Raw genomic sequence first — 25,859 nt, forward strand, 5'->3', positions numbered from 1 at the left:
AGTTTAGGGAATAAAAAAGCTAGACTTCAAAATGGGGAGAAAAGTTCTTCTCTAGTGCTATCCTGGTAGGTCTCCTTAGAGTGCAAAACAGGGTTGTTCAGATTCCCTACAACCAGGGTCCACACTTCATACGCCAATCACATCACAGGGCAGTATGCTGCGCTGCACCCCACCATGTAGGCATCTGTGATGCATCTGCAATGCACCTCCCCTCATCCACATGGCTGCTGGCCCCTTGCATGCTGCCAGTTGGGCAGGCCTGTCCTGAAACAATGAACTTTGTGACAAGTAAATGCCACCAGAACAGTGGTGCTAAGCCATCCAATCCCACAGACCAGATGAGTGACGCAGGACCAGCCCAGAGTGACACCATGCAGCAACTTATCCCTGCACTCTGCCTTGTGGCATAGCCTCATGCACTGACTAGGAGTGCACCAATAAAGATTTTTTTGGTTGATACCAACAGTATCCAGCACTGCTGCTGCCCACCCTGAGCGCAGCCCCAGCCCAACCCCCTCCACAAGGAACATCCCAGTTTACAGCAGCAGCCTGCCCTCACCTTGTGCACAGATCCAGGGGGTACATGCCCCCCCTTCCCTGAACAGTCCCCCCGTTTCCCCCGACGAGCCACTCATAGCTCCACCCTGCGCCCCATCTAAACAGCGCCTGCCCCTGCCCCACTACCTCACTCACCGCGGGGGCCTTGATCTGCCACCCCTCCTCCCCCACAGACTTAACAGCTGAACGCTGTTCTCCAAGCTGGCCACATGCATGCTGTGGCTGTGTGCATGCATGTGGCATTTACAGGCTTCATCAGCCAAAAAAAGAAGTCCATTGCCGATAATATAAACTGACCTTTTATCAGTGCTGATATGATGCCTCTAGCACTGACCCAGCCATACTTATCAGGGAAGTGGAGGCAATAACTGTGGCAACTTCCAGAGCCACCACAATGCTGCCACTACTCATCCACCACCAAATTTCTGGACCCATAGGGAGCCCACAGGCTGGAGGTTGAGCATCACTGCTCTAGCACAGGGGTTTTCAACCAGAGTTACACCTCCTGCCACCAGCTTGTCAACTAGCCACCAGGGGACTACCTACTTTGACTGGCTGCCAGGGACCAAACAAAAGGTTGAAAATCCCTGCTCTGGCGCATCAGACAGTAGAGTAACTCAAGGAGACTGCCATTTTTCATGGTCTGCCATGAACACTGCATTGGTCTATAACTATTTTGAAAGATTTAGTTCACAAGGCTTCCTGGAAACCTGACCACGCATTAACCAAACTGAGCAGAACAATACCAATCAAAATGTGACTTATTAACCCATCGTATAATAAAATCTAGACTGCATAGCCATCTTTAATTATTTCTTGTTTGCGTACTATGCCAATTTTCCAATCCTTCAGGATATCACTTTCTGCCCTTAATTTAGCAGCTATATGCTATTCACTATCTTTATTTAAAAAACAAAATAAAACCCACTAAACTAAAAAACCTCATGGGGTCCTGATTACCACAGTATATAAAAAAAATCCACAATAATCCAGAGTTAAACATACTTCCCACCCTCTTCACACCACTTACCCAATTCACTTTGAACATTTACATTTTTCATCCAGTTATACAGAGTGGTCCATCACCTGCTCCTGGGACTGGTGTATCCTGCAATCTCATAGCCTTATTAATTGACCCACCACTCTCCCCTACACCAAACAACTGTTATAAAATATCAACTTTGAAAATTTTCATGGGAGTTAAAGCTTTCTTTAAATGTGGACAACAAATGTCAGGTTTCACTAACTCTACAGACACACCAAAACAGCAGCAGAAGTGTAAATTTTACGCCCATCCATTTAAGCAGGCTAATGAAAAGACCAACAGGTAACTCCATTTCCCTGCCAAATTTTAACTAAGTGTGGCTGATCACTTGTGCTGCATGGATAAACCTTACCTACTATGCAGCTATCAGCTAGTAACCACGCCAGCTATTCAGCCTGCCTAAGAGTGCATTATCTTTCTGTAACTAGATAAGCAACTAGGACTGGTTTTTTTCCCCTTTTTTTTGGGTGGCAGTTGCAGGGGAAGGGAGATTACCTAGTGGTCAGAAAAACCTCACCAGATTTAACCGATTTGGCTACTCCTACCCTTCTCAGCTGCCTATCCAATAGCATATAGTACTGCATATTGCACTATGGACTGATGATACTACTATATATAGTTCCTCTAGGTATTATATCCTGTTGAAATGCAATTAGAACCGATACAGATTTTCCCAGAATGCACACATGCAAAACACAGCTACATGGTAAATACAGATGTACAAAAAGTGCTGTGTGAACACAAACTGAACAGCATGACACAAATCAGTTAATATGACCCCATGTAACTGAATTACAAAAAAGCAGTAAACAAACTTGATTAAAATTTACAACGTGCAAAGGGCAAACCCTCACCATTACTACTAAGTTAACATGTTGTAGGATGCACCATGAATGAAAAAAAAGTGTTCCCTGTGCTGCATATTTGCAGCACAGACTAAATTTGATACCAGGAAATTCCAGTATCAACCCCCCCAAAAAAAAAGCCCCTGCTGAAAAAAGAGCAGAGCAGGGTGCCCTGGAGCATACCCTGAAGCACTGGAGGCTAGGACCTCCAAGGAGACAGTCTGGCACCCAGCCAGAGCATCTTTATACCTGCCCCCTTTCCCTGCTGCCCCAGTGCTGGAGCAAATAGGAGCTGCACAAGCCTGCAGCAGTAACCCAGATCCAGGGACTGTCCCCACTAAATAGGGACCATTGTGTGTGGGGGGGGAAATGAGACACTGCTTAGGAGGGATGGGCCCCCCGCCTGCACAGCACATCGCTTGCACCCCCCCGCCTCCCCCCTCCACAGCAGAGGACATTGGGCACCCAGGGCCTTCTCCTGGCAGAACCCCCTGCAGCGCAGGGGGGCCCTGGCTGCCTATGACCCAGCACCACCTGTGCCACATCGCAGGCCAGACCCTGGCTTGAAGGCGTGTGCCTTCATGCAGGACCAAGCCACTCTTACCATCATTTAGGCTCCTGGCACAGCATGCACAGGCTGTGTGCCAGACCGGGCCAGGTCCTGCCTCCATGGAGCCTGCCCAGCTTGACAGAGTATGGGGCACTTAGAGGCAAGACCCAGCCCAGTGCATGGCCCCTGTATGGGGTGCCGGGATCCCAGATGACAGCAAGAACAGCTTGGTCCTGCCTGAAAGCACACATCTCTGGTCCAGGCCAGACCCGCAAAGTGTGGCACAGGCAGAGCTGGGTCTCAGGCAGCCAGGGCTACACTGCAGGGGGGTAGGCTCTGCCAGCAGCAGGCCCCAAGTGCCCAATGGCCGCTGCTTCTCTGGGGGGTCTGTGCACAGAACTCCCTGCAGTGCATGGGGCATGTGTCCCTCTAAATTTGTGCATGGGACGGGAGGCAGCATGGGCTCTGCATCTCACTGCCTTGGGAGTGGCAGCACCTGGCAGGCAAGGTAATTGACACCTGATAAAAACTGTGATGACTCCAGATTACATATGTAAATAAGGTACACAAATTCTGTAATTCTGTCCCAATAAATATTAACCAACTACTTCCATTCTTCATTTTCAATGGTGACAAAGTTAACCTGGTTCAAAAAAGTATTTTCTCCCTTGTCTGAGAGAAATGCATCCTTGCTAATGTGTTATTACATATTTTTTTGAAGTAATCAATATTTGTCACTTCTACTTCTTCTCTTAGCTATATAGTTTCCTATGCATAACCAACTATATGTAGAGAGAGAACATATAGGCAAGATGGCTAACTAAAAAATACTTTCAACTGCAGTGCTGTCAAATGAAGGTATATGGCTTTACTAATAAAATGTCTCTCACTGGGACAATACACCAATTAAGAAAGCACACACAAGATTTTATGGGGCTCAGATATGATGATATTAGGAAATACAAACTAATAACTTTGCTGCAAAAATGACCCCACATTCAGAAAAATAAGAATTTTCATTATCTATTTTATTGGGATATACATTTTGCAGCACTACTATGACTGCTGAAGAGCCTTTGTTTATATCACTTACTCAACAAAGTTAAGGACCATAAGGAGTTACCTGGCCTCACCTATTCCATTTAAAGTGGATTAAAACAAAAAGGAATATGGCCCTCTATGCCAAAAGAAGAGAGTCCACCTACAGAGCGTGCAGACAGAACTGCAGCTCCCAGCTGTAACTCAGAATGATTTTTGCAAAGCATTTTGAGTAATGTTACCCCAGAGCAAACAGAAGTTTGCTATTGGTTCTGGGGGGCGGAAGAGAATCTAGCTGTGAGCCTAGAGCCACATCAGCCAGGGCTCTCTGCCAGTATTCAGAGTTTGCGGGGGGGGGGGTGGGACGGACAGCACAGGGAGCTTATTCTTGGGGCTCCACCGCTGGTGCTGAAGGGTAGGGTGGGTGAAGTGGAGCCCTCCTCCTTCCCCACTTCAGAGGGGCTCCAATACACCTGCCATACCCTCCAGAGGAGCTGAAAAAACCTCAAACTAAACTCCCTCTGCTCCCTTCCCCCACCTCCCATTCTGAAAACACTAGCAGGCTGGGAACTCCCAAGACAAGTTACAAAGATACTACATTTTGAAACGTCTTCATCTGATACCTTGTGCAAAGAGGGATCAGATTTTCACCACATCAGCCATTTCTGAAGCTGTTCACATGTGTTTGGTCACAGCTATAAACTGCTTTCTGTGGCTAGATCAGGCAAGAATTGTCACTCCTGTTTGCACCCAAAGTTATTCTGGATCATCTGCTGCCATATTGTCTGTGACCTAACTAAATTTACCACCCCATACCCAGTAAAAGCAATACAACTTAAAAAACAAAAAAAGAGAAGGGGGGAGGGAAGAAAATGTATTTTCATTCATTGTACTTTAAATTTATTTCAGAACCTGAAATGCAAGAGAATTTATTAAAGATTTCCTTTAAAACACTTGAAAGGATGTTATGGGAGGTTAAATAAATTGACCTACCTTCACCTTGTATTTCTCCTACTACCTTAGTGAGGATACTGCCATTATCTGACATCTCCACGGTGCATACTCTTCTTAAAACAGTGTTCATTACAGCCTATGGTTAGAATGTTTTCATAAAATCTCAGCCAAGTAGCTTGACAGCTAGTATATTAATATCCATTTCCTATTTTTCTATTGTTCTTCAGCATCTCCTGGCAAAATTTAGGGAACACAGGTTCATACCTCTAGCACTGCAATAGCTTCTCTATTATATCAACAGTTCTATGAAGGTTCTCCTATCCTTTGATATGAACTCTAACACAATATATTGTGAGAGGCAAGGATTTCTTACGGTGATACCTTAATTAGACCAATACATTTATTGAGACGATAACTTGTCTCATTTGAGGAAGTTCTATATCAAGACATTACCGAATCATATCTAAAACGATGCCTTGCTATTCTTAAGCCTATTTGTGCACACATTTATTTCAAAACATAAAAATTCACCCATTCTCCCCTCATCCACTGCTCTGTAATAGATTGTGTGTCTATCTGTTTTTTTACTTCTTATACAAGAACATGCTTTACAACCAATTTCCAAGTTCTTGAGAATGTGACAACCATAACAAAGAATAGACAAGTGATGTCAACTTTTAAATCTGAAAGCTTTATATTGGTCAAAAGTTAATGTAAAGCCAAAAAGTTCATAACTTATTGATTCCCCTAGAAATGTGCTCAACTCAATCAGATACTCTGCACTCAACTTGATATACATATTTAAAAAAAAAAAAAAAAATCTTCAGCTGCCACACTTTATTTGGCAAGAAACACTAAAAGGCACAAATCTCACCATATATGCTATGCCAGAACCCACACAAAATTTGCCAAAATCAAGGTAAATTTGATAGGGAGAAAAATATACACTTCTGAGATTTATAAAAAAGACTGCTCCAAAATATTTAAAACTTCCTCCGCATAATAAAGGTCATTTCCCCTCTATGCACTGAGCACTCAGAGCTATAACAATATTAAAATCAGGATAACCTTCCAGTAGCAAATCTAATCAAATAATTTCTGTAAACAAAGGCAGACAGTTACCACATACAAAGTGCCAGGCAGAGTTGGTTGCAATACAGGGTATCTGTACACCATGACAATGTATAAAGGCAACGATTGCAAAACAAAGATTCCCCAATATCAACGTATGAACTATGATTCCACCCAGTTTTAACTAAGAATCTTAATAATTTTGCAAGTAGAATAAGTTTATCAGAAAAACAAACAAACATACATTAATATCTTATTCACTCTAACAAACTAGCAATCAGAGTAAGCCTTAGAACAAACTATATAAAACTTTGCTCTTGGAAGTCACAATTAGAAGCCATAAAGCTATTCTTACTGACTAATAATACAAGTTGGAAGTTTCAATTAAGAAAACTGAATAGATGTGAAAATTTGAGAACTGTGTGTTCCCCGTCTCATTTTGTGAAAATCATAGTGAATGTGCCATTTTGAGGGTAACCTTGATTATGTCCTTCACTGTATGCTGTAACTGCCATACGGTATTGCATCATATTTGTGTTTGGGCTAAGGGTGTGGCAGAGGAGTGTCTATCTTAATCCAGAAAAAGACCTCAGTATGGAATAAATTGAGTTATTCAAGAATATCTATTCCATTTTAAATACCTAGCCTATATTAATTCCAAGTACTTTTCACATATATACCAGCCCAAAGAAATGGCAGGGTAGGAGGGGAACTATTGCCAGAACCAGACAGCTAAGCAGGAGGAACTGAAGGACCTGACCCTGAATGATACCACTTAAAACCCTGACTAATCTCAGGCAGGAGTGAGAACAAGACTGCATGCAGTTGTTACTAGTTTTTAGAGATCTCTCTCCTGTACTGTCTAAAAATGAAGTGTGTGTGAATTTAAGAAGCTCCTTTGCCAACCCTTTTTCCTTATTTTTGTTCTCTGTATCACATACCTTTGAAGGTTTAAAATATGAACTGTAGTTCCAGAGTGAAGGGAGCACTGAGACGAGTGTAATGAAGGAAGTGGGGACTTGGGATGACTAATGCACTGCTTCATAGGTCTAACTGGATAGCTGGATGGTGCGGTCCCAGGTGCTAAAAGTCATCAGACCCAAGCACCACAGAGCAGGAACAGTGCTCAGTCGAATCCTTGGATCCCGAGATTTATGGGAAAGATCAACCTAACAGCAACAGACTGGTGTTAACATAAAACAAGCTTAAAGTATCACAGCCTAATCTAAATTACAATATTTTAAGTCATTTAAATATTTTATATTTGCAATCAACATCTATTCTTAATCAAAGATATTAGCCATTATTATTATTTTCAGAATACAAAAAGAATCTAAACCAAACAAGATAACACAAATTAGCTGATAATTTTAGAGATGCCTATACATTCAAAATAACAATTCAGAAGAGCATTTATTCTTCAAAAATAACAGTTTAGAAATAATGTTAAAAATCTTTTTTTCTTTCATACAACTGAAAGAGGGGGAAAAAGGACAAATTGGAAAGATTTAAATACGAGGTTATGTCTTGTTCTTAAAATACTTTTTTTTAAGCTTCACATGAATAAATTTCTACATTCCTTAATACATCTAAATATACCTGAAAAAAATGTTGGCATTTGCTGTGAAATGAAGAGAAATACTTCCTTATATAAAGAAATAGTACACTTCGTATCTGGCTGGTATGCAACAAGTAGAATATCAAGACCACTTCAGTAATTCCTATTTTAACAAATGAACACTTCTGCCATAAAGATGAGGATATACTGGTATTTCCACATCCCAGATAGTTTTAAATTCTTAAGCATTTCATTCCTTTAAAAATTTCTACATACATGTACCTAGTATTTCTAGCTGCCTGTCTCCGAGTTACCAGGGCTGCTGTTTAACCCACTAAACTGAGGTTATTCAGGTAACTATGATTTTTTAAGTCCTGAGCGCACTACTTTTGGAGTGCTCTTTTAGTGCCTGCTGGGTTGCAGAGCGTGCTTCCCATAAATTAATGCTGTAAAAAATACAGCATTTCCTCATAAATAAGAGGAGACAAAAAACTCAACTGCTGACTCCTAAGGAGTACCAACCTTACCTGAAAAGTTTTAGGATTTCTTGAAACCTAAAGGTCATGCAGTCAGACAAGTTTCTTGCAGTAGCATTAAAAGTAAGATCTAATGATAACAGTGCTTGCGAGACCTGGATTCATCTCCCTATTCTGTCACAAACTTCCTGTGTGACCTTGGGCAAACAGCTATACCTGAGGTCCCCAGCAATAAAATACTGACAAGACACTTTCCTGTCTTAACTTATATATCTGAACCTCCTTGCAAGAGACTTAGATGCTAGAGCAACTGGAACTGTAAGACAAAAGTATAGGAGTCTACATGTTTCACTATATTGACAAACTGAACCTCTAAACTTTTTAGGTCCTATTCAAGACAGGCCCAGTTAAGCAGTAACCAAAAGCTACTGCCATTTGATAGTTTATGCTAGTGGTGCTCAACCTACAGCCCATGGGCCAGAGCCAGCTCCTGGAGAGCCTGAATCTGGAGGGGAAAAAAATCAGTGGCAAGCAGCTCAGCCCAGTGTAGCCATCACCAGGTTCAATAAATACAGCCATATAGACTATGAGAAGAACTAACACGTTTTACTGAAAAGCAGTAAATGAGCCTCCACAGCCCTTCAGTTTCTCTAACTAGGTGATACCTAACTGAGGGACCACCTTCAGATTGCAAACTCTTTCAGTCTCCTGTTAGGCAGCATCTCTAACTTCTATCAATTCAACTGCCATCTTAACAATAATTACAAATGTCAGTTCACACAAAAAAAATCAATTAACCCCCAAATCCATTAATCCCCAACAGAAAGATTACTAGCTCTTCAAGCTGGAGTAAGTCTTCACCACTCACTTTCCTATTTTCCCTCTTCTGCAGCTCTTAACAAGTCTGAGTTTTTCAGGTTTCATTTTCTTCTCAGACCAATCATAGAATCACAGAAGTCGGGTTGGAAGGGACCTTGTAGATCTTCAAGTCTGTACCCCTGCCTGGGCAGGAGAAAAACTGGGCTCAAATGACTCCAGCCAGGTAGGCATCAAGCCTCGTCTTAAAGACCCCCAGGGTAGGAGCCAGCACCACTTCCCTTGGAAGTTGGTTCCAGATCCTAGCCACCCTAACTGTGAAGTAGTTCTTGCAGATGTCTAATCTAAACCTACTCTCCAACAACTTGTGGCCATTATTCCTTTTTATGCCAGGGGGTGCTAGGGGAAACAAGGTCTCTCCCAAACCCTTCTGGTCCCCCCTAGTGAGTTTATAGACGGTCACCAGGTCCCCCCATAGCCTTCTCTTGTGAAGGCTGAACAGGTTCAGGTCCCACAGTCTCTCATTGTAGGTTGTGCCCTGCTGTCTCTGAATCATGCAGGTGGCCCTCTGGACCCTCTCCATGTTGTCCACATCCCTCCTGAAGTGCGGTGCCCAGAACTGGACACAGTACTCCAGCTGTGGCCTGACCAGTGTGGCAGAGAGGGAGGATCACCTCGTTGGCCCTGCTTGAGATGTACCTGTGGATGCACGACAAGGTCTGGTTAGCCCTGCCAACTGTGACCTCGCACTGTCAGCTCATGTTCATCTTGGAGTCAATGACTCCAAGACCCCTTTCTGTCTCCATGCTTTCAAGAAGTGTGCCGCTGGTTACTGCCACCCAAGTGCAGCACCCTGCACTTGTCAGCACTGAAACGCATCTTGTTTTTGTTAGCCCACCCCTGTAACCTATCTAGGCCTTGCTGCAGTCTCTCTCTCCCTACTAGCGTGCTGTGCTCACCTCACCCCATGTCTGAAGTATTAGATTCAGTTTCTCATTTGTTTTTGGTGAGAAGCTTTTCCTCCAAGTCTAGATAGACTTGAGTCCTTATATTGGCATCCAACAGACTTGTACTTTGGGCAGGTGTGCTTCTACACATAGCACAAACTTAATTAACTCCAGGCCACCGAGGCCAATTTCCTCTTTTTTTATGGTGGTATTTACATTTGTGTCCAGAGGTACGTTTCTTTCCATGAGGACATGGGTGCTTCTAATGTTCTGGAACAACTGGTTTCTTCTTAGATGCCCCAGATTTGGGCTGTGATGCTCTAGAGGATGACTATCAAGACACATTAATGTTGGGTCTTCTTCTACTGTAAGCACACACCTAACCACGTTTTTTCTCACAAGCTGTCAGATCCAAAACTGGTGTCACCTCCCTCAATATACCAGCTGTATATTGTATACTATTTACTTGTGCTGTGGATGCTGTGTATATTTATTTGTATATTGGATAGTAACAATGCCAGAGGAACTGTATATAGATGCAGTAGAATGAAATGGGAAAAGGAACAATGGTTTCATTTAAATTGGACACTGGACCTCAGATCAGTATTTTACCAGAGCATGAATACAGAAAATTCAATATTCCTTTGGCTGTTACATTTGTTGCTGAACAGACAATTATTGCCAATGTTTGCTGGACTCACTTTTGGTTTCAATTCTAAAATTTTCTATATTCATGCTCTGCTAAAAACATTAACCTAAGCTCCAGTGTCCAATTTAAATGACACCACTATTCATTCTACTGTCTCTGGCAAAATTTAGTCCCCTCATACATTTAGCCTGATTCTACCATACTGATATAAAATTCTTCTGGGATGCTCTCAACTGCATGCACTTGAGGTTTTAGTGCTTGGCATCTGCAACACACCTGGCAAAACAGCTCCTCTTGGTACAGCTGAAACACAGCTTTCCAAATGCAGCACAACATTTGGAGCCATGCTGCTTTCCACATCTGGTGTGTGTCTGCCTGTGAGTTCTCCCTCCCTTAGAGGGCAATCTATAGATGAGCCACTTCTTCCGGCAACACTCTTTCATACCTATGATATAGACAACTCCTTTCGGTGCATTCAACTCTGCAGCATGGGTCTTCACAGTTTCTGCTGCCCAGTACATTCAGAGAGTCTTTCTAGGGGTAAGGTTCCCTCACACAATAGACTTTCTTGTAACACAGTGCTTGCAATGCCACAAATAATCATCTCTCTAATCAGAAATTCTGTCAAGTTCCCAAGAGCACAGCTCTTCTCAGCTCAGTAACATACTGAATTGTACTTCATTCTGTTGTTTATTTGCACATAAAAATAATCTGTGCCTTTCAGGATTCTCATTCTTTTTTGGCATGCAGTATGCCTCAAATTTGGCCAGTATTACACTTAACTGCATATTTTGGCCTTCTTCAAAGATAAACATGTCATAAACACCCAGGGCTTCCTTCCCCACAATATGGAAGATGACAGAGAATTTGACTCTCTCGTTACTTTCTCTTTTCTCCCCTGTGGCTACTAGGTACCATTCAAACCTTTGTCTGAACACCCTCCAGTTCTCTGCCATATTGCCTGACATCAGAAGAGCAGGTGGAGGTTGCAAAACTTCCATGACTTAATGTCCTTAAACTAACAGCAGAAAGATCACTTACAGAAGCCCTTGTCCTTCTACAGAGCTAAGCTGCTCCACTTGCTTTCAGTTTAGATCACAGATTTTTTCAAGTTGTCTCATTTGCCACTCCTGATACCAGGCAGTAATCACCAGGTTCAACAAACATAAACATATAAAGAATGAGAAGAACTAACAAGTTTTATCAGCAGGGATCCAGGTTTTCTGTTTCCTATGGGAAAACTGAGTAAAACACAGATTTCCCACCTTACCAGAGTAAAACACAGATTTCTCATTTTAGCAGAGAAACTTGTGGATTTCGCAGTTTTGCAACAGCCCTCTGCAGGATAGCAGGAGCTCCAGCCTGCAAAGAGCTGGGAGGGACTAAGAAGAGGGCAGTCAGGCAAGGGGACACCATGTCAGGCAGCCTGGACAGCAGCTCCCACTGGTAAGCTGAGGTGGGGATCAAGGTCCCCATAGGAAGGGAGGGAGTTGGGCAGAGCTGGGGTTACTGCCCAGCCAGGCAGTGTGTGTGCCTTAGGGCCCAGGGCTGCAATGCACAGTGGCACGGCCCCAGTACGGAGTGGGATAGGACTGCAGGCAGTTTGTTTGGGGGCTTAAGGGTAGGGCCAGCTCCCCACTGCTGCGCATACCCCAGAGGGGCAGCGGGGACCTGTCCCCCGCAGAGCTGCATGCAGGGTGAAGGCAGACTGCCTGCTGCAGGCTCAGGCTCCTGTCCTGCTGCCCTCCCTGAGTGCCTCCACAGCCTGGCAGGTGTGACCCGGCACTGCAGGGCAGTGGGGCCACGCAGGAAACCTGCTTGCTGCTGCAAGCTTCACACTGCCCTATGCACTGCCTTACACACGGTAGGAGCAGTGCAGAGTTGTGTCCCTCACTGTTGGCACGCATGCAGGGGACACCTTGCCAAGGCAACACAGCACTGGCAGCAGCAAGCAGCTTTCCTGAGTGGCCCCACTCTGCCCTGCAGTGCCAGGTCTGCCCTGGAGGCACCAGGGCAGACAGCAGGGTGGGAGCCTGAACCCGCAGTAAGCAGCATGCACCCACCCCACACACAGATCTGAAGGGCATGGGTTCCCCCAGCCCCCCAGGAGTGTGCACAGTCATGGGGAGCCACTCCCAAGCCTGCAAAGGGGGGCTGGGGGACGGGGACGGGGACAAGACAGGACAGCACACCAGGCTCCACTTGGCTGCAGCAGCCACCTGTTCCTGCCACAGGCAGGGGGCTGCAGACCCAGGTCCCTGGCCCCATAGCCCTGGCACCTGGGGGCACCTCCAGCAGGACTGAAGGAGCAGGGGCTATGGGTGGGGGGGCAAGGGATACTAGTAGGGCTGGGGGAGAGTAAGGGGGCTTTCATTTTAATCATGGATTTTGAGGTTTTTAAATCAGAGAATTTGCCAATTTTATTTAATCACAGAAAACCAGGATTCTTGTTTATCACAGACTAGCAGACCTTCAGTTTTTCAACCTCCCTAACTAGATGAGTGAGGGAGCATCTCCAAACTCCCTCAGTATTCTGTTAAGGAACATCTCTAAACTGTAGCTTCTATCACCACACGCAATGCATCCCCTTCCCCTGTCCTATGCCATGTCAGTGATCCTCACCCCACAGCCCACCCTGCTGTCCCTCTTCCCTCCCTTACAAAAGGTACTGCTAACTCTTTGTCATCAGTGGCAGGTATTGTTTACTGAAGGCAGTTCTCTTGCTCCTTCCCCTCCTCCACATTGCAACACTGGCTGCCTCCTCCCTCTCTCCTCCCCTAGGGGTGATCTGCTGGTGCAGCCAGTTTTATGCTGAATTAGTTGATGGTTTTCATCCTGTTACTACTACATGAGGTATCCTCATTACAAGTGCTGTAAGCTGGCATACCCCTTGGTCAGAAAAAAGCCAAGATCTGAATAGTGATGGATACTGAACTATGTTCAGCCTTAAACAGGCATCTCTCTCTTCAAGTCATGAGGCAATTTAGGGAAATAGGCATCATGCAGCTCCTTCCCTACCAACTATACCACCTCAAAAAGATTTTTAATTGCCAAGTCTGCCTATTCAGAACCCTCTCTTACAAAACACTAGTAGTAGTAGTATCCTTGGCATTTTGGTCACCTAACATTTTTCACTCCAAAAGATAACCGCAGTTTTCTCTGTGAAGCTCTAACATATGCACTGTTTGAAGCAAGCCCTTTAGATTCATCAGGGAAAAAGGTGTGGGACTATGCAAGTATTTTATTTTGGTCTCCCCTAATTTTTTCAAGTTTAGCTGAATTATCAACTGACCAAAGCTACTGTTTAATTCCCTTTTTGCAATGCTCAGGAAAATGTTGATAACATGTCCAAAGTAAAAACTGAGTGCAACCACTCTAAAGAGACTAGCCCTATTACCACAGCTTTGGCAGACAAGCCAAGCCAAGCCAAGCCAGGAACATCTAGATGCCATAGCAGATATAGAAGCAATTTTTTTTTTTTTTTTTAAAAGTTCACTCCAAACTCTTCACAGAAAGCACATGGGAAGATGATTTTTGGTATCATCTGGGACAACAACCTTTGCCTAGTGATAGCTAACACAGATCTCAAACCCTGCGACGATGCATGCAAGAAACTGTTATAGACATGTCTATAACTGCAGGCTGTTTAGATATGAAGAATTATATATTTTTCCTTTAAGGAGCATAGGAACTTTTTAAAATAGTTTTGTGTTTCTTTTGAATAGGCCACAAGTTAAATACTTGGGAAACCTTAATTCTTCTCCCTTATGCATATGTATTATGATACATCCTTTAATTACATGAATCACACGTTACTCTTTTCCAGGATCCTACTCTATTCAATAGACTAACTGGATATATTAGGACAGGGGCAGGCAATTATTTTGAGCGGAGGGCCACTTACCAAGTTTTGGCAAGCTGGCAAGGGCCACAAGGGGAGCCCCATCCCCTGACAGGTGTCCTGACCTGGTCACCATCTTGTGACCGGAAGTCCTACCCCTAGCCCTTGACCTTTGCCACCAGAAGTTCCTCTTTTTCCCCACACCCTGAAGTGCTCCTTTCAGGGAGGGTTTGTCATCTTGGAACCAGAAAAATACCAAAGTTATATTCTAAAAATCAAATATTTCCTACAACATTCATTAATTTGATTTCAAAAAATATTTTGGCCCAATTTACATGTGTTTGTGCAATGTACATAGGCGTGATAGTACAATAGCTTAAAATGAAGTTTTAGTCTTGTATATTATAGGGGTGTATGTGGATATGTGGTGTGAGTGGCTATGGGGTTTGTGGGGAGAGGGTGCTGGGAAAGGGTTATGGCACAAGTAAAGGGGGAGGATTTGTCCACCTCTGCGGCAGGCAGAGCCTCCCCACCACCCCCTGCCCCAAGCCCAGTCTCTGGGCTCCTGGCCCCGGGGCACTGGCATGGCCCCATGCTCCCACTCCCAGCCACTCCCCCTCCCCCCAGCTGCCCTTCTGCCACTTCCCCGTCATCCTGCCCTCCCCACTCCGAAACCATGTTCCAGCTGCATGACCGAGACAGCAGAATCCAGACTGGCCCAGCCAGCATGGCACAGGGCCAGCAGAGAATCGTAGGAGCCGGGTTGGCTCCTGCTGCGTCCTGTGGCCTGGTGCTGCAGCCAACAGCCATGCAGTGCCAGACCGACTGGCAGGGTGGTGGAGGGGAGTGGTGGCAGCAGCAGGCAAGTGGCTGTGGCAAGCAGAAGGAAGTGGCAGCAAGCAGGCACACGGAATGCAGTGACAGGAGGGAGCATGGGGTGCATGCAGTGAGCCAAGGCCAGTGCTAGCACGGCCCAGAGCTGGGTGGCAGGGGCCAGCAGGGAAGCCAGGCCAGGCTGTGCCAGCAGGGAGAGGGGAATCCAGCCCGGCTCCCGCCGCCCCACTGTAGACCCTGCTGGCCCTGGCCCCAGCGCACTACTTGGACCCCACACTTCTATCCAGCTATTGCTGAGCTCCATGTGCCTGCTCGTTGCCCTTCCTCCTTGCCTGCTGCCTCTTTCACAGCTTCCCAGCCTGCAGTTACTACCACTCTTCTCCACCCCGTCGGCCATTCTGGCTCCACACGGCTCCTGGCTGCAGTGCTGGGACCGCAGCAACCAGCTTGGCCCAACACTTAGGACTGGGGTAATTGCCTGCAGTCCTCTCCTGCCTCTCCCACTTCTTATCTGAATTACCCTCTGGCACAGGGAGGCAGGAACAGACCCAGGGGCTGAGGCCAGAAGCCTATGCTCCACACAGGGCTTCTGTCTGGGGTTGGGGGCTGCTGGGCCTTGCTTCTGCAGTTGCTTTATCCTGCCAGTGGCTTCCCCTGTGTCCTACTGCCCCCATCTTCTGTCAACTTTGACAGGCAGTTAGGGAAAGATAAATATTACCTTTTCTAAATTTTTTAGGGGTCCCACAGGCCATACAGAATGGCCTGGTGGGTCATATTTAGTCTGCGGGCCATATTCTGCCTGCCCCTACATTAGGAGAATTAAGGCTACACACAGAACAACGTATTACAAATATTTATCATCTAAATGCTTGACATATCTTCTAAGAATTCTGCCCTAAAAGTAAGGACAAAGACTGTGTATGCGAGACATCATGTCTATCAGGATTTCATCCAATGTGTTCATTTTACAAGTGAAATATTTCTTCTGCCAGCCCTATGCTCAACCTTAGCTCTGAAAGTCACACTACAACCTTAAAATATATCAGTATAACAACTACTCTGCTAGACAAATTACCCCTCTGTCACACCTGTGCAACCTGTCTTCAAATTACATCCTCAGTTCTACTTGTGTAACCATGGTTGTAAAATGGCGTTATACAAATGTAACCAATACAGGTCTTGGCTTTCCAGCCTCAAGAAGAAATTAAAGGGTAAATCAATATATTAAAATAAACAGCTGTCTATAAAGATCAAATCTTTCGATCAAACCTATTACCATTTTCACTCTTACCAAAAAATTATTTCACTACTATTTTTGGAGGGGGAGGAAAATAATAGAATTAGGCTTGGCCACCTACAAGTTGCAGTTTCTCCAGTGGGCTTGCAACTGGCTTACATCAATTGATGAAAATACACCTTAACATTGACATGCCATTCAGAAGGAGACCTCCATTTCAATATTATCCAAAACACAGAGCATGCAATATTCAAAACAAACACTCAAACAGACCAATTTTAATCCCTGTAGCAGTCTTACCATTCCCAGAACCCAATTTAGGATCCCTTGTACACTTAAAATCCATTTAGTAACACATCCATGACAAAAAAAGAACCCTGAAAGGTGAACTAAAAGGCTTTATACCTGCCAAGATCAAAGTTCTGTTTCTTTTTCAAAAACAGATGACATCATCAATGTCACCTAAGCAATATAAGGTGTTACCACTGTGCTTATTTTGTGCCTTAGCAAGGTCATCAATTATTGCAGGCACCAATACAAACTCTCACTTCAGGTCTCAACATCTACTGCCTGACTGCTTGCTTTCCCCCACACACACACTTTGCACCAGCTTTAAAGCAGTAGGTACAATATTTAAAGCAATTCCAGTTTTAAAGCAAGTTCCACTCTGCCATTTTGATGTTGAACACATTTTCACGGGAGAAATAAAGAAATCTCAAATTCAATATACAGCACTCCCAAAAATATTCTGATACCACCACCAAACAAACTATCCACATTACTAAATGCCTGTATCTAGGGTGAACTGTATTTATTTAGCACTTTATCCGAAAACACTGTAGTAACATTAACCAAGCCTCACATCATTCTTGTTAGCTGAACTAAGATTCCCCGTTTTATGAAGAATAAGGCACACAGAGTTGGAATGACTCACCTGAGGCCATGAAGAACATCACTATGGAGTCAGAATTAGAACTTGGGCAACTGCTACAAAATAAGTGCTATATAAATATTGGATAACTATGCATCACCATTATTTTGGCACTGACACTATCTAGTAACCAGAACAAAAGGGTTTAAGATATTTTCCAGAAAGGTAAGGAACATTATGAGTCACTGAATTAAAAGCAATTTTGCCACAAACACATGCTAACAGAATGACATTTCAGGTAAACCTTACTGTTACCTGGAAATGCACCTACCCAGTGCTGTTTTGCATGGTCTAGTTCTATTGTTTGATCTGTAAAGCAAAAATTAAAGTTTTCCTCATGAACCTAGACAAGTGAACATTTCTTCAAAAGATGTAACATATATACACCTCAGAAGTTTGCAGCTTTCTAATAGAAAATTATGCGAAATAGTCATTACAGTTAGATATATTTAAGAGACAAACTTTAGTGGCTAATTAAACCTTTCCTTATGAGTGCTAGAAAGCATGAAATTTCACTTACAGCACACACTTAACATGTTGCTTTTACTTTTAAGATTTGATGATCAAAACAGTTATCGTAATTTACGGCCAATGTTTCCATGTATTAAAATCTTCTCTGCTCTTTTTGTTTTTTTGGAAGTTAAAAAATAAAAATAAAAATAAATGAAAGAGGGGTGGGGGGGAAAACTTCCCTAAAGTTTCAGGCCTGAACTAATAAAAGCTCTCTCTTAAGAGATGAATTACTAGCTGTCCAAGTTAAGATTTCTATATTTTCCATTGTTATAACCACCTTTACAAGTGGGTAAGTCGGCTTCCACATAGGTGAACGCAAGTATCTTACTATAGCTCAGTTTCTGCACCCAACGTTTTACCATAAAACAAACAGCAAACCCATCACTCCTTTAATTTATTCACTGAATGTCAACAACAACAAAAAGTCAACAGCCCACATGAGGAAATGGCCCCTCCTACTCTCTCAACTTATTTTCTAGCCAAGGAAGCCAAGATCCAAATACCACCCCCAAAGGAGTGGCAAGTGATGTCCACAGCACAGTGCAGCTTGTCCTGCGGCAAGAACTGCACTGAGAGGGAGGGTGGCCAGGCAAATGTCTCCTACCTTCAGGCCCCTCAGACCCCAATTCAAGATTGGGAGCAAGGCAAGACTTCCTCAAGGCGCCGGCTTCCTCCTTTGGCGCCTCCCTGCGCTGCAGGGACCCTTCTCCAGCTCGGCCCTGCAGGCACCCACCGCCCCAGCCCTGTCCCCGCAGCCGCAGCCCTCCCCCGACACCTCGGCGGGCGAGCAGGACACGGTGGCGCCAGGGGATCAGCTGCGTCAGATCCGCGGGGTCTGTCACAGGCTCCAGCGGGCCGCGGCCGCAGCTCGCAAGGGGCGGCTGAGGGAAAGGAAGGCGAGAGGCCGGGACCGGACGGGGAGATGCTGAAACCCAGCGAGCCCGAAGAGGCCGAGCTGCCCCCGCAACGGGAACGTGCCGGGAGGCCGCCGGGGTGGGGGTGGCGCAGCTGCGGGGCTGCTCCCCCTGCAGCCGCGCCGGAGGGGAGAGGCCTGGCGGGCCGGACCGGGCCCAGATGGCGGCCTCTCCGCGCTGCAGCCTGCGCCGCCTGAGGCCGGGCCCGGGCACAAAGCGCCGGGGCCGGGCCGCACGTGGCCGCGGCTCCGCACAAAGGCCCAGGCCGGACTCGCCACCCGCGAGCGAGCGCGCGCGCGACCCGAGCCGCCAGGCCGCGCTTAGGCCGCGCCAGAGCCTGCTCCGTGGGGGGAGGAAGGTGGGGGAGGCAGCCCCGGGCCGGCCGGACCGGGCCGCCGCACTCACCTGAGGGCGCCGGGGTGGGCTGCGCGGCCCCGCTGCAAGCGGCCTGGTCCCGCTCCCGCTCCCCCTCCCTGCTCGGCGCGGCGAGGTGCTGCGGACGCGCTCAGAGCCGGCCCGGCACGCGCCCGCCCCGCCCCGCGCCGCGCCGCCTGCCCCGCCCGCGCCGCCGCCTCCCGCTACCGCTCCCGCCGGCCCAGGACGCGCCGCTCGGGAGCGCGCACTTGCCAGCGAGGCGCGTCCCCGGCGGCGGCCACTGCCGCGCACGCAGCCCGCGCACCCGGCAGCGTCACGCGCCCCCTGCAGGCCCCTTCCCCCGGCGGAGCCGGTTGCGCAGGCGCGGAGAGACCCCGTGGGAACAGCTGCAGCGGGGCCCTGCGGCTCCCCCGTCGCCCCGCCCCGCGCACCGTCACGGGACAAGCCCTGAGCTCGTCCCGGGCTGCTGCGGTGAGGCCGCGGCCGAGGACGGGCCTGGCGTGCTGAAGGCGTGAGGACGTGTCAGCGCCGGGGAGGCCGCCGCCCTCGCCCGCAGGACCCCGCGTCCTTTTGTCTCGGCAGCCCCGGCTCCCTTAAAAGAACCGTACGGGGACTAAATCGCAGGCGGGGCTTGTCCCCTCTGTTTGTGGTTACCTCTGGTTTCACTTCGCGGAAGCAGCCTGTCTCAGCCCTCGTGGACAGGCTGCTTGGCGCTGCGCTGACTGCACGGGCAGCGGGGGCAGGCCCTGCTTCTCCATGGCTGAGCTTGCTGCGCTGTGTCTTTCTCTAGCAAGAAGTAGGGGTCAAATTCCTTCTGATTTCACTTCCATCTGAACCTGACAAGCCTTGTAAGGACCTTAAAAGCATGAGCCACACTACCATCACTGGAGCGTATTCACAACTACGAGGGGCCGCTCCTGTTAACACGGTGAATAGGGGTTGCCAACCCTGTAGCATTGCCTTGGAGTCTCCTGCTGGATCACCCAGGATATAAATGATAGGGCATTCATTAAAATAAATATTGCACATTGAATCCGATTTATACAGTAGTCCAGTGGGGATTTTAAAATGTAATAGTAATGTGCATTTGGCTTCCTGGAATCAAATCTACTCGCCGCAGTCTGTAACTGATGTACATAAGCACGCGGGCATGTTCGTCTTGCGTGTTCCCGGCATCCCTGTGTTCCAGAAACCTCCAGGAATAGACTCCAACACAGTTGGCAACCCTAACAGTGAACTGGGCATGCGGGCAGGCTTAGGATCTTGCCAGTTGCCTCTTCACTAAATACAAACTTTGCCTGATTCACCTCAGGACCCAGTCCAGCAAAATGTCCCAAGCACCTGCATATTTCTTCAGCAGGTGAGCAATCATAATGAAAAAAAAAAACTATTCATTTGTTTGCACACACTTTGCTGAATCACCCCCTTTCTTTATGGCTCCAGAAGCCATTCAGCCACTTGGGAGAGGAGAGTCAAGTGTTCTTCCCTTCAGCTGTCAATAAAATAGTTAAAATACATATATCTGTGATGATTCCTGATTTACTTTAAATGACTTCTGTTAACCAGGTGGTTTTCAGTAGCCTCTGGATCCCTTTCAGCAACCAGAAAGCATTTATTTCTGTTGCTTTTGATATACAAGCTTCACTCTAATTTAGAAATCTCTTAACATTTAAGATTGATTTTAAGGCAACTTCTTATAAGTCTCTTCCTCGTGTTGTTACAGGGTTTTCCCATCTGTTCCACAGGCACATCTTGAAAGTCCACTAACGCACCATGTTCTCTCCAAAACTTGTATTTATATAGTGACCATTTAATTTTTCCATGTAAATATTCTGGTGCAGTCATTATCCATCCATGGTTAAGGTTGCAACTAGCTTCTATTATTAAAGCCTCACAGTTTCAGCTTAAAAAAATTATTTTGGCCTGAAAATTACAAGATGTAATATAAAGACTTAGGACCATATTTCTGCAACATCCAAGGAAATTCAGACTCTCCACGTTGCTCTGATTTGGAAAAAGATGATTGACTTTTGTTTAACCATTTTTTCCTCCTTCTAACTAAAAGATGCCTTGTTATTGTCTATTGAAGTATTCCATGCAGTTAAACTTCCTTGAAAATATACATGTAAAAATGTTTAAAGAATAGAATTTGTGTTTAAACAAAGTTATTAATGATATCTCCTGCAGATAGTTGAGAGCCCCTTCTGGTACCAACACAATGGCAATCAATCTCATTGATTTAGCAGGGGCTATGGTCACTCATTTCCACATATATTTTGGTCTATGAATTAGTTAAAAATTAGAATATAAAGGAGTACTCTATAGATTATAACTAACAAGTATTTTTTTTTTTTTATTTCCAATGGTAGGAGTTGGCATTTCTAGATATAGCACCAGAGTTCTTGTTCCACCTTGGATGGTTGGTGTACCTTTTGATATGGGATGGTGGCACTAGGATCATGATCCTAGAAAAACATATACACTGTATCTTCATAACTGTTTACAGGATGTGGGTCCAGGTTTCAACTTGATCTTATTACAATGTAGATTTGGGTCCCCCTTATCCCTTTTTAAAAAGAAAAATCTTCTTATTGTCATATTGCATGTTGTCATAATCAACTTTACCTGACATAGACAGTTGATTTTCATTAAATACTTCTTACTTGGATTAGTTTCCCTATATTAGCTCATATGCTCAAAAATTATATTTTAAAATAGTTTTTTAGTAATTGCTTTTTCATGAGAGTATTTTTGTGTATATAGTTTTAGTAAAAAAGTGTAACACTATGAAAGTGGGTAATATGTACATCTGTGAACCTTCAGTTTAGTCTGATCAGTATGTGTCATTAGTGGATAAATATAGTTTTCAGAATTCTCACTAACATATATTTGTATTTATAATTCTTTTCCTAAATATCACCAAATCGGTTCAGTAAACCTAACATTAAATTGAATCCATTTTGTCACTTCTTCTATGCAGATGGGTATGTTGAGGCATTGATCTAACTAATTTAGACAAGATCATACATTATGCTGGTCTTCTCTGATTTTTGGAACATTCTTTTCTTCACAAGTACTATAATTTTGTGTTTAATTAGTTAAAAGGAATCAAGACATTTACACTCATTTGTATTACTAAAACCTTTCACAACTGTCATTCACTGGACAATTTCTATAAATGTGATTTTGAAAGTCTAAGCAAAATACATTGCGAAGTCCTTTTTTTGCAAGAATGAAATACTTCTAAAAAGCATCATAAAATTAAGTCCAAGTAAACGGGTCTCTTTCCAACTCTGAATGAGACTTGGCAGCTTTGTCTTGAGGTTTCTTACTGTTTGAGGTTGAGAAATGTGGTTGGTGAATGGTTGGTGAGCTGGATGCTCAGATTCTGTGGTTGGATTCGGCTGCTGGGTGGAAGCCCAGCCTCCTGCTTTCTGAACAATCATCATTAGGCTCAGTCCTTCCAGGTTATGAGCACTAACTCCAATCAAACAAAACACTTGCACAATGGTTCAATATTAAGCCTGTGAATAGTACCCCTGAAGGTTTGGGGAACATTCTCCATGCTTAACTTAGTTATGTGTTTAACAGGATTTTAAGGCTGAGCACCCAAGAAGATAGAGCGTATCCAATTCATGCTTTCCTTGAGAAGCATATGAGGAAGAGGAACTATTGAAGGTAGTGTAGTACATCCACCTTAGAAAGACACATATTGGCAGAAGGGGCTAAGGGGATGTAACAGGTCACCCTCCTCAGTGCCAGCTTTCCTAGTAATCCACGCCTTATGTGGGGCGCCCTTGGAGTCTTCTTTGTAGTTCTTATGTCCCGCCCTCTACTCGCCTGCCACGTCTTGATGGAAGTTATTGTTGATGTTCTTGCGAGCGGGAGACTGCCTATTGTATTTTATACGTTGGGGCCTTTTGCCTACACGGGCCTGAACTCTGTCTTTCTCTAGCTAGGCCTCCCCGTCTAAAACCCACCAAACAGGTTTTGATTCCGAGGCTTGAGCCTTTTCGGGTGTCTTGAGATCCAGTCTGAAGCCCGGCCCCCTCTGGCCCCGAGGCAAGGCCACCAGCCCCACAGCCAGGGGCGGCTGCAAATTCAAAGCCAGGGGACAGCCCCAAACTTGCCCTCTCCCAGTCCAAAAAAAACTCAAAACAAAATCACACCTCAGGTGCACCAGGCCTCCCCAGCCTTTCAAGATTGTGCCTTCAGGTGCCAGTATCAGAGCACCCCAAAATCCTGCACCCCCACTGGCTCCAGGGCCTAGATACCCCCAAAAAGCCATGCCTTCACTGGTGCTGGGTTCTGTGCCCCAAGAAGCTGCACCCTTGCTGGCGCCGAGGTCCCCACTCTGCAGCAGGCCCCAAAAATGAGGCCTCCTCCTTCCCCTAATAGCCTCAACCAAAGCACCGGTGTTATTCAGTAATCAAAAAGGGAAAAAATAAACAGTCCTGGCCATGCGTGATAATTGCCACCAGCAAATATGATCAAGAAAAGCAGCATGTCAACTTACAGTCGCAGGGTTTGTGCTTCAGCTCCCCACCGTCAGCTACAGTCCTTGCTGTGGTGCGTCTGCCATCTCTCCACAGCTTCCGTAGTTCCCGCCTTTGGAACACTCACCCAGCTTCTCTGTGGAGCCCTCAGAGGCACTCCTTCCCCTTCAGCTACTGTCCCCCTACTGCCAGCTCTGCCCAGGGTTTTTATAGTCCTGCCCCTTTTGGTCAGCTGACTAGCTGGCCAGGCTCAGCATTTAACCCCTTCCTTACCAGCACTCCGTGCCCAGAAAGTTTTGTCCTTAAAGGAGTGGATCTGCTTTCTGGTGTCGGGGCCAGGGTGCCCTGTTACAGGGGGATGTTGGACATATAGGAAGGGTAGGTCATCCATTGATCTAAAAGATGAACACAGTATTATTCTGCAGGGAAAAGTACTAAGCTCAGGTAATATTTAAGCTAATTCTCCAAAGTGGTACATTATTTACCAAAAAGGCAAGCCCATATGTTTTCAGTTTATCTTTGTTTTACTCTGGCTAATGAATATCCTTCCCATAAACAATACATATAACTGGAAAATTGCCCATGGTATAAACCATATGATGGTTTTTGCAGTTCCTGTCCCCTGGTATCGTGGAAAAGAAGATGATAGAAACTCACAAACATGCATGAATATTTTTAGTGTTTTGGGTTTCATTGATACTGATTAACAGGATGATAAATCTCTCTCAAGTAGACCACATTATTTCACTTGTACTGTCTGCAAAAGGTCTATTCAATTAAATATTTTGTATGTTATTGAGTAGCTCTTTGAAGGCAGATGAGATAACTGAGCTAGGATATGCTTATGCATGTGGATATGTTAGAGCATTTCTGAGTCTTTCTCACATAAAAACTTTAATTGTTGCTATATAAAATAACACAAAATTCTGAGCAAACAGCATAAATACCAAAGGTATGAAGGTAGGAAGGAATAAACTAAAAGCTTCCCTGTATTAGGACTGCTTGCCAAGCTTAATTTCTACATATTTTTACAAAATCTCAGAAAAAATGTTCAGTGTAAGACTTGAGCTGTTTAAAAAAGTTACACACATGAAAAGTTGCCAACTCTCAGAATTTTTCCCCAAGTCTCTCACAGTTGATATTTTCTTAAGGGCACCTAGGTGATTCTGTGAGAATCTTTGTTTTCATTAAAAATGGTTATAGACAAAAGCTTAATAACACGAATTCAAAAGGCAAATATAGAGCTGCACAATTTTTTATTTAAAAAACAAATCTCATGATGTTTAAGTTTTACTATTTCAAACAGGCTAACATTTGCAGTGTTGATGTGTCATTTGATTTCAATGGGTTTATTCAAAGTAGGTGATATTTTTTTTCACAATTTACAGCCTAAAGAGGAACCAGATAGAGTAAAAGCTTTGTTATCTGGCATGAGTCTGGTAAAGGGGGGGTTCCAGTTATCTAAAAATTCTGGTTATCTGAGAGTTATACCTATCAAGGAAGACAGGAGCACAGTGTGGCCACCCCTGCTAGGAAGAGCCCGGCACTGCCCTGGCCCCAACCCACAGCAGCAGCCTGCCCTGCCCTGTACAGATCCCTGTCCCCTCCCCCTGCGCTTTCCCATGCAGACTTTCCCACTTGCAGGGTATGCACATGCGTCCCCCCAGTATTTTTTCCCCCTCTGCCTATGCAGATATCAACTAGAAGGGCTCCCAGCAGCTCCTCTATCAGCAGCATCACTAACGAATATAAACAACAGAAATACTTGATGCACATGCCAGGTAGACTCAGCAAAGATTCCAGTTGCTAAAGTGAGGATTTGCATTGGGGGATATAGGAAATTCTGGTTAATATAGTATTCCACTTAGTAAAATGCTGGTTAACACAGCTTTTCCTGTACATAGGAAACAGTTGGTTCCTAGTTATGGTATAATTGAATGAGCAAATTCACAGTCACAAGTCTTCAAACTTCATACAGTTAATCTAAACAAATAATATAAAAATATTGTGTTTACTCTAACTTTTACTGAAACTTTTAAAAGAGAGTGGTAGGTTTTGCTTAAATTACCTTTTCATGTTTTAACTTGACAGCACTTAGCTTACAGTGATGTAAACCTTTGTTTACATTGCAAGCCCTTCCTTGGTCTCTGTAAGAGGATATTTACCAACAGCAAGAACAGAGCTGAAATTGAAAGAACAAGCAGAAAACAT

At 45.0% G+C, this 25,859-nt stretch overlaps 1 protein-coding gene across 5 annotated transcripts in view; it reads right to left on the minus strand.

Annotated features, from left to right (window-relative positions):
• Nucleotides 1-19,474, minus strand: part of SIAH1 (siah E3 ubiquitin protein ligase 1) — a 32,560-nt gene extending 13,086 nt beyond the window's left edge. The window contains exons 1-3 of one of the 5 annotated variants that reach the window (XM_090063735.1): nucleotides 19,183-19,337; nucleotides 7,003-7,230; nucleotides 5,030-5,126 (exon numbers count right to left, since the gene is read on the minus strand). In XM_090063735.1, coding sequence (XP_089919861.1) covers nucleotides 5,030-5,120 — 91 coding nt within the window. In that variant the 5' untranslated portion in view covers nucleotides 5,121-5,126; nucleotides 7,003-7,230; nucleotides 19,183-19,337. Of the gene's footprint in view, nucleotides 1-5,029; nucleotides 5,127-7,002; nucleotides 7,231-18,467; nucleotides 18,585-19,182; nucleotides 19,342-19,404 lie in introns of those variants that run through there. The other 4 variants (XM_090063738.1, XM_090063739.1, XM_090063737.1 and 1 more) reach the window with 4 other exon arrangements.
• Between the last annotated feature and the right edge of the window lie 6,385 nt (nucleotides 19,475-25,859).

Source organism: Crocodylus siamensis, chromosome 9, assembly GCF_052110815.1.
Source record: "Crocodylus siamensis isolate JL-2025a chromosome 9, ASM5211081v1, whole genome shotgun sequence".
NCBI classification, from domain to species: domain Eukaryota; kingdom Metazoa; phylum Chordata; order Crocodylia; family Crocodylidae; genus Crocodylus; species Crocodylus siamensis.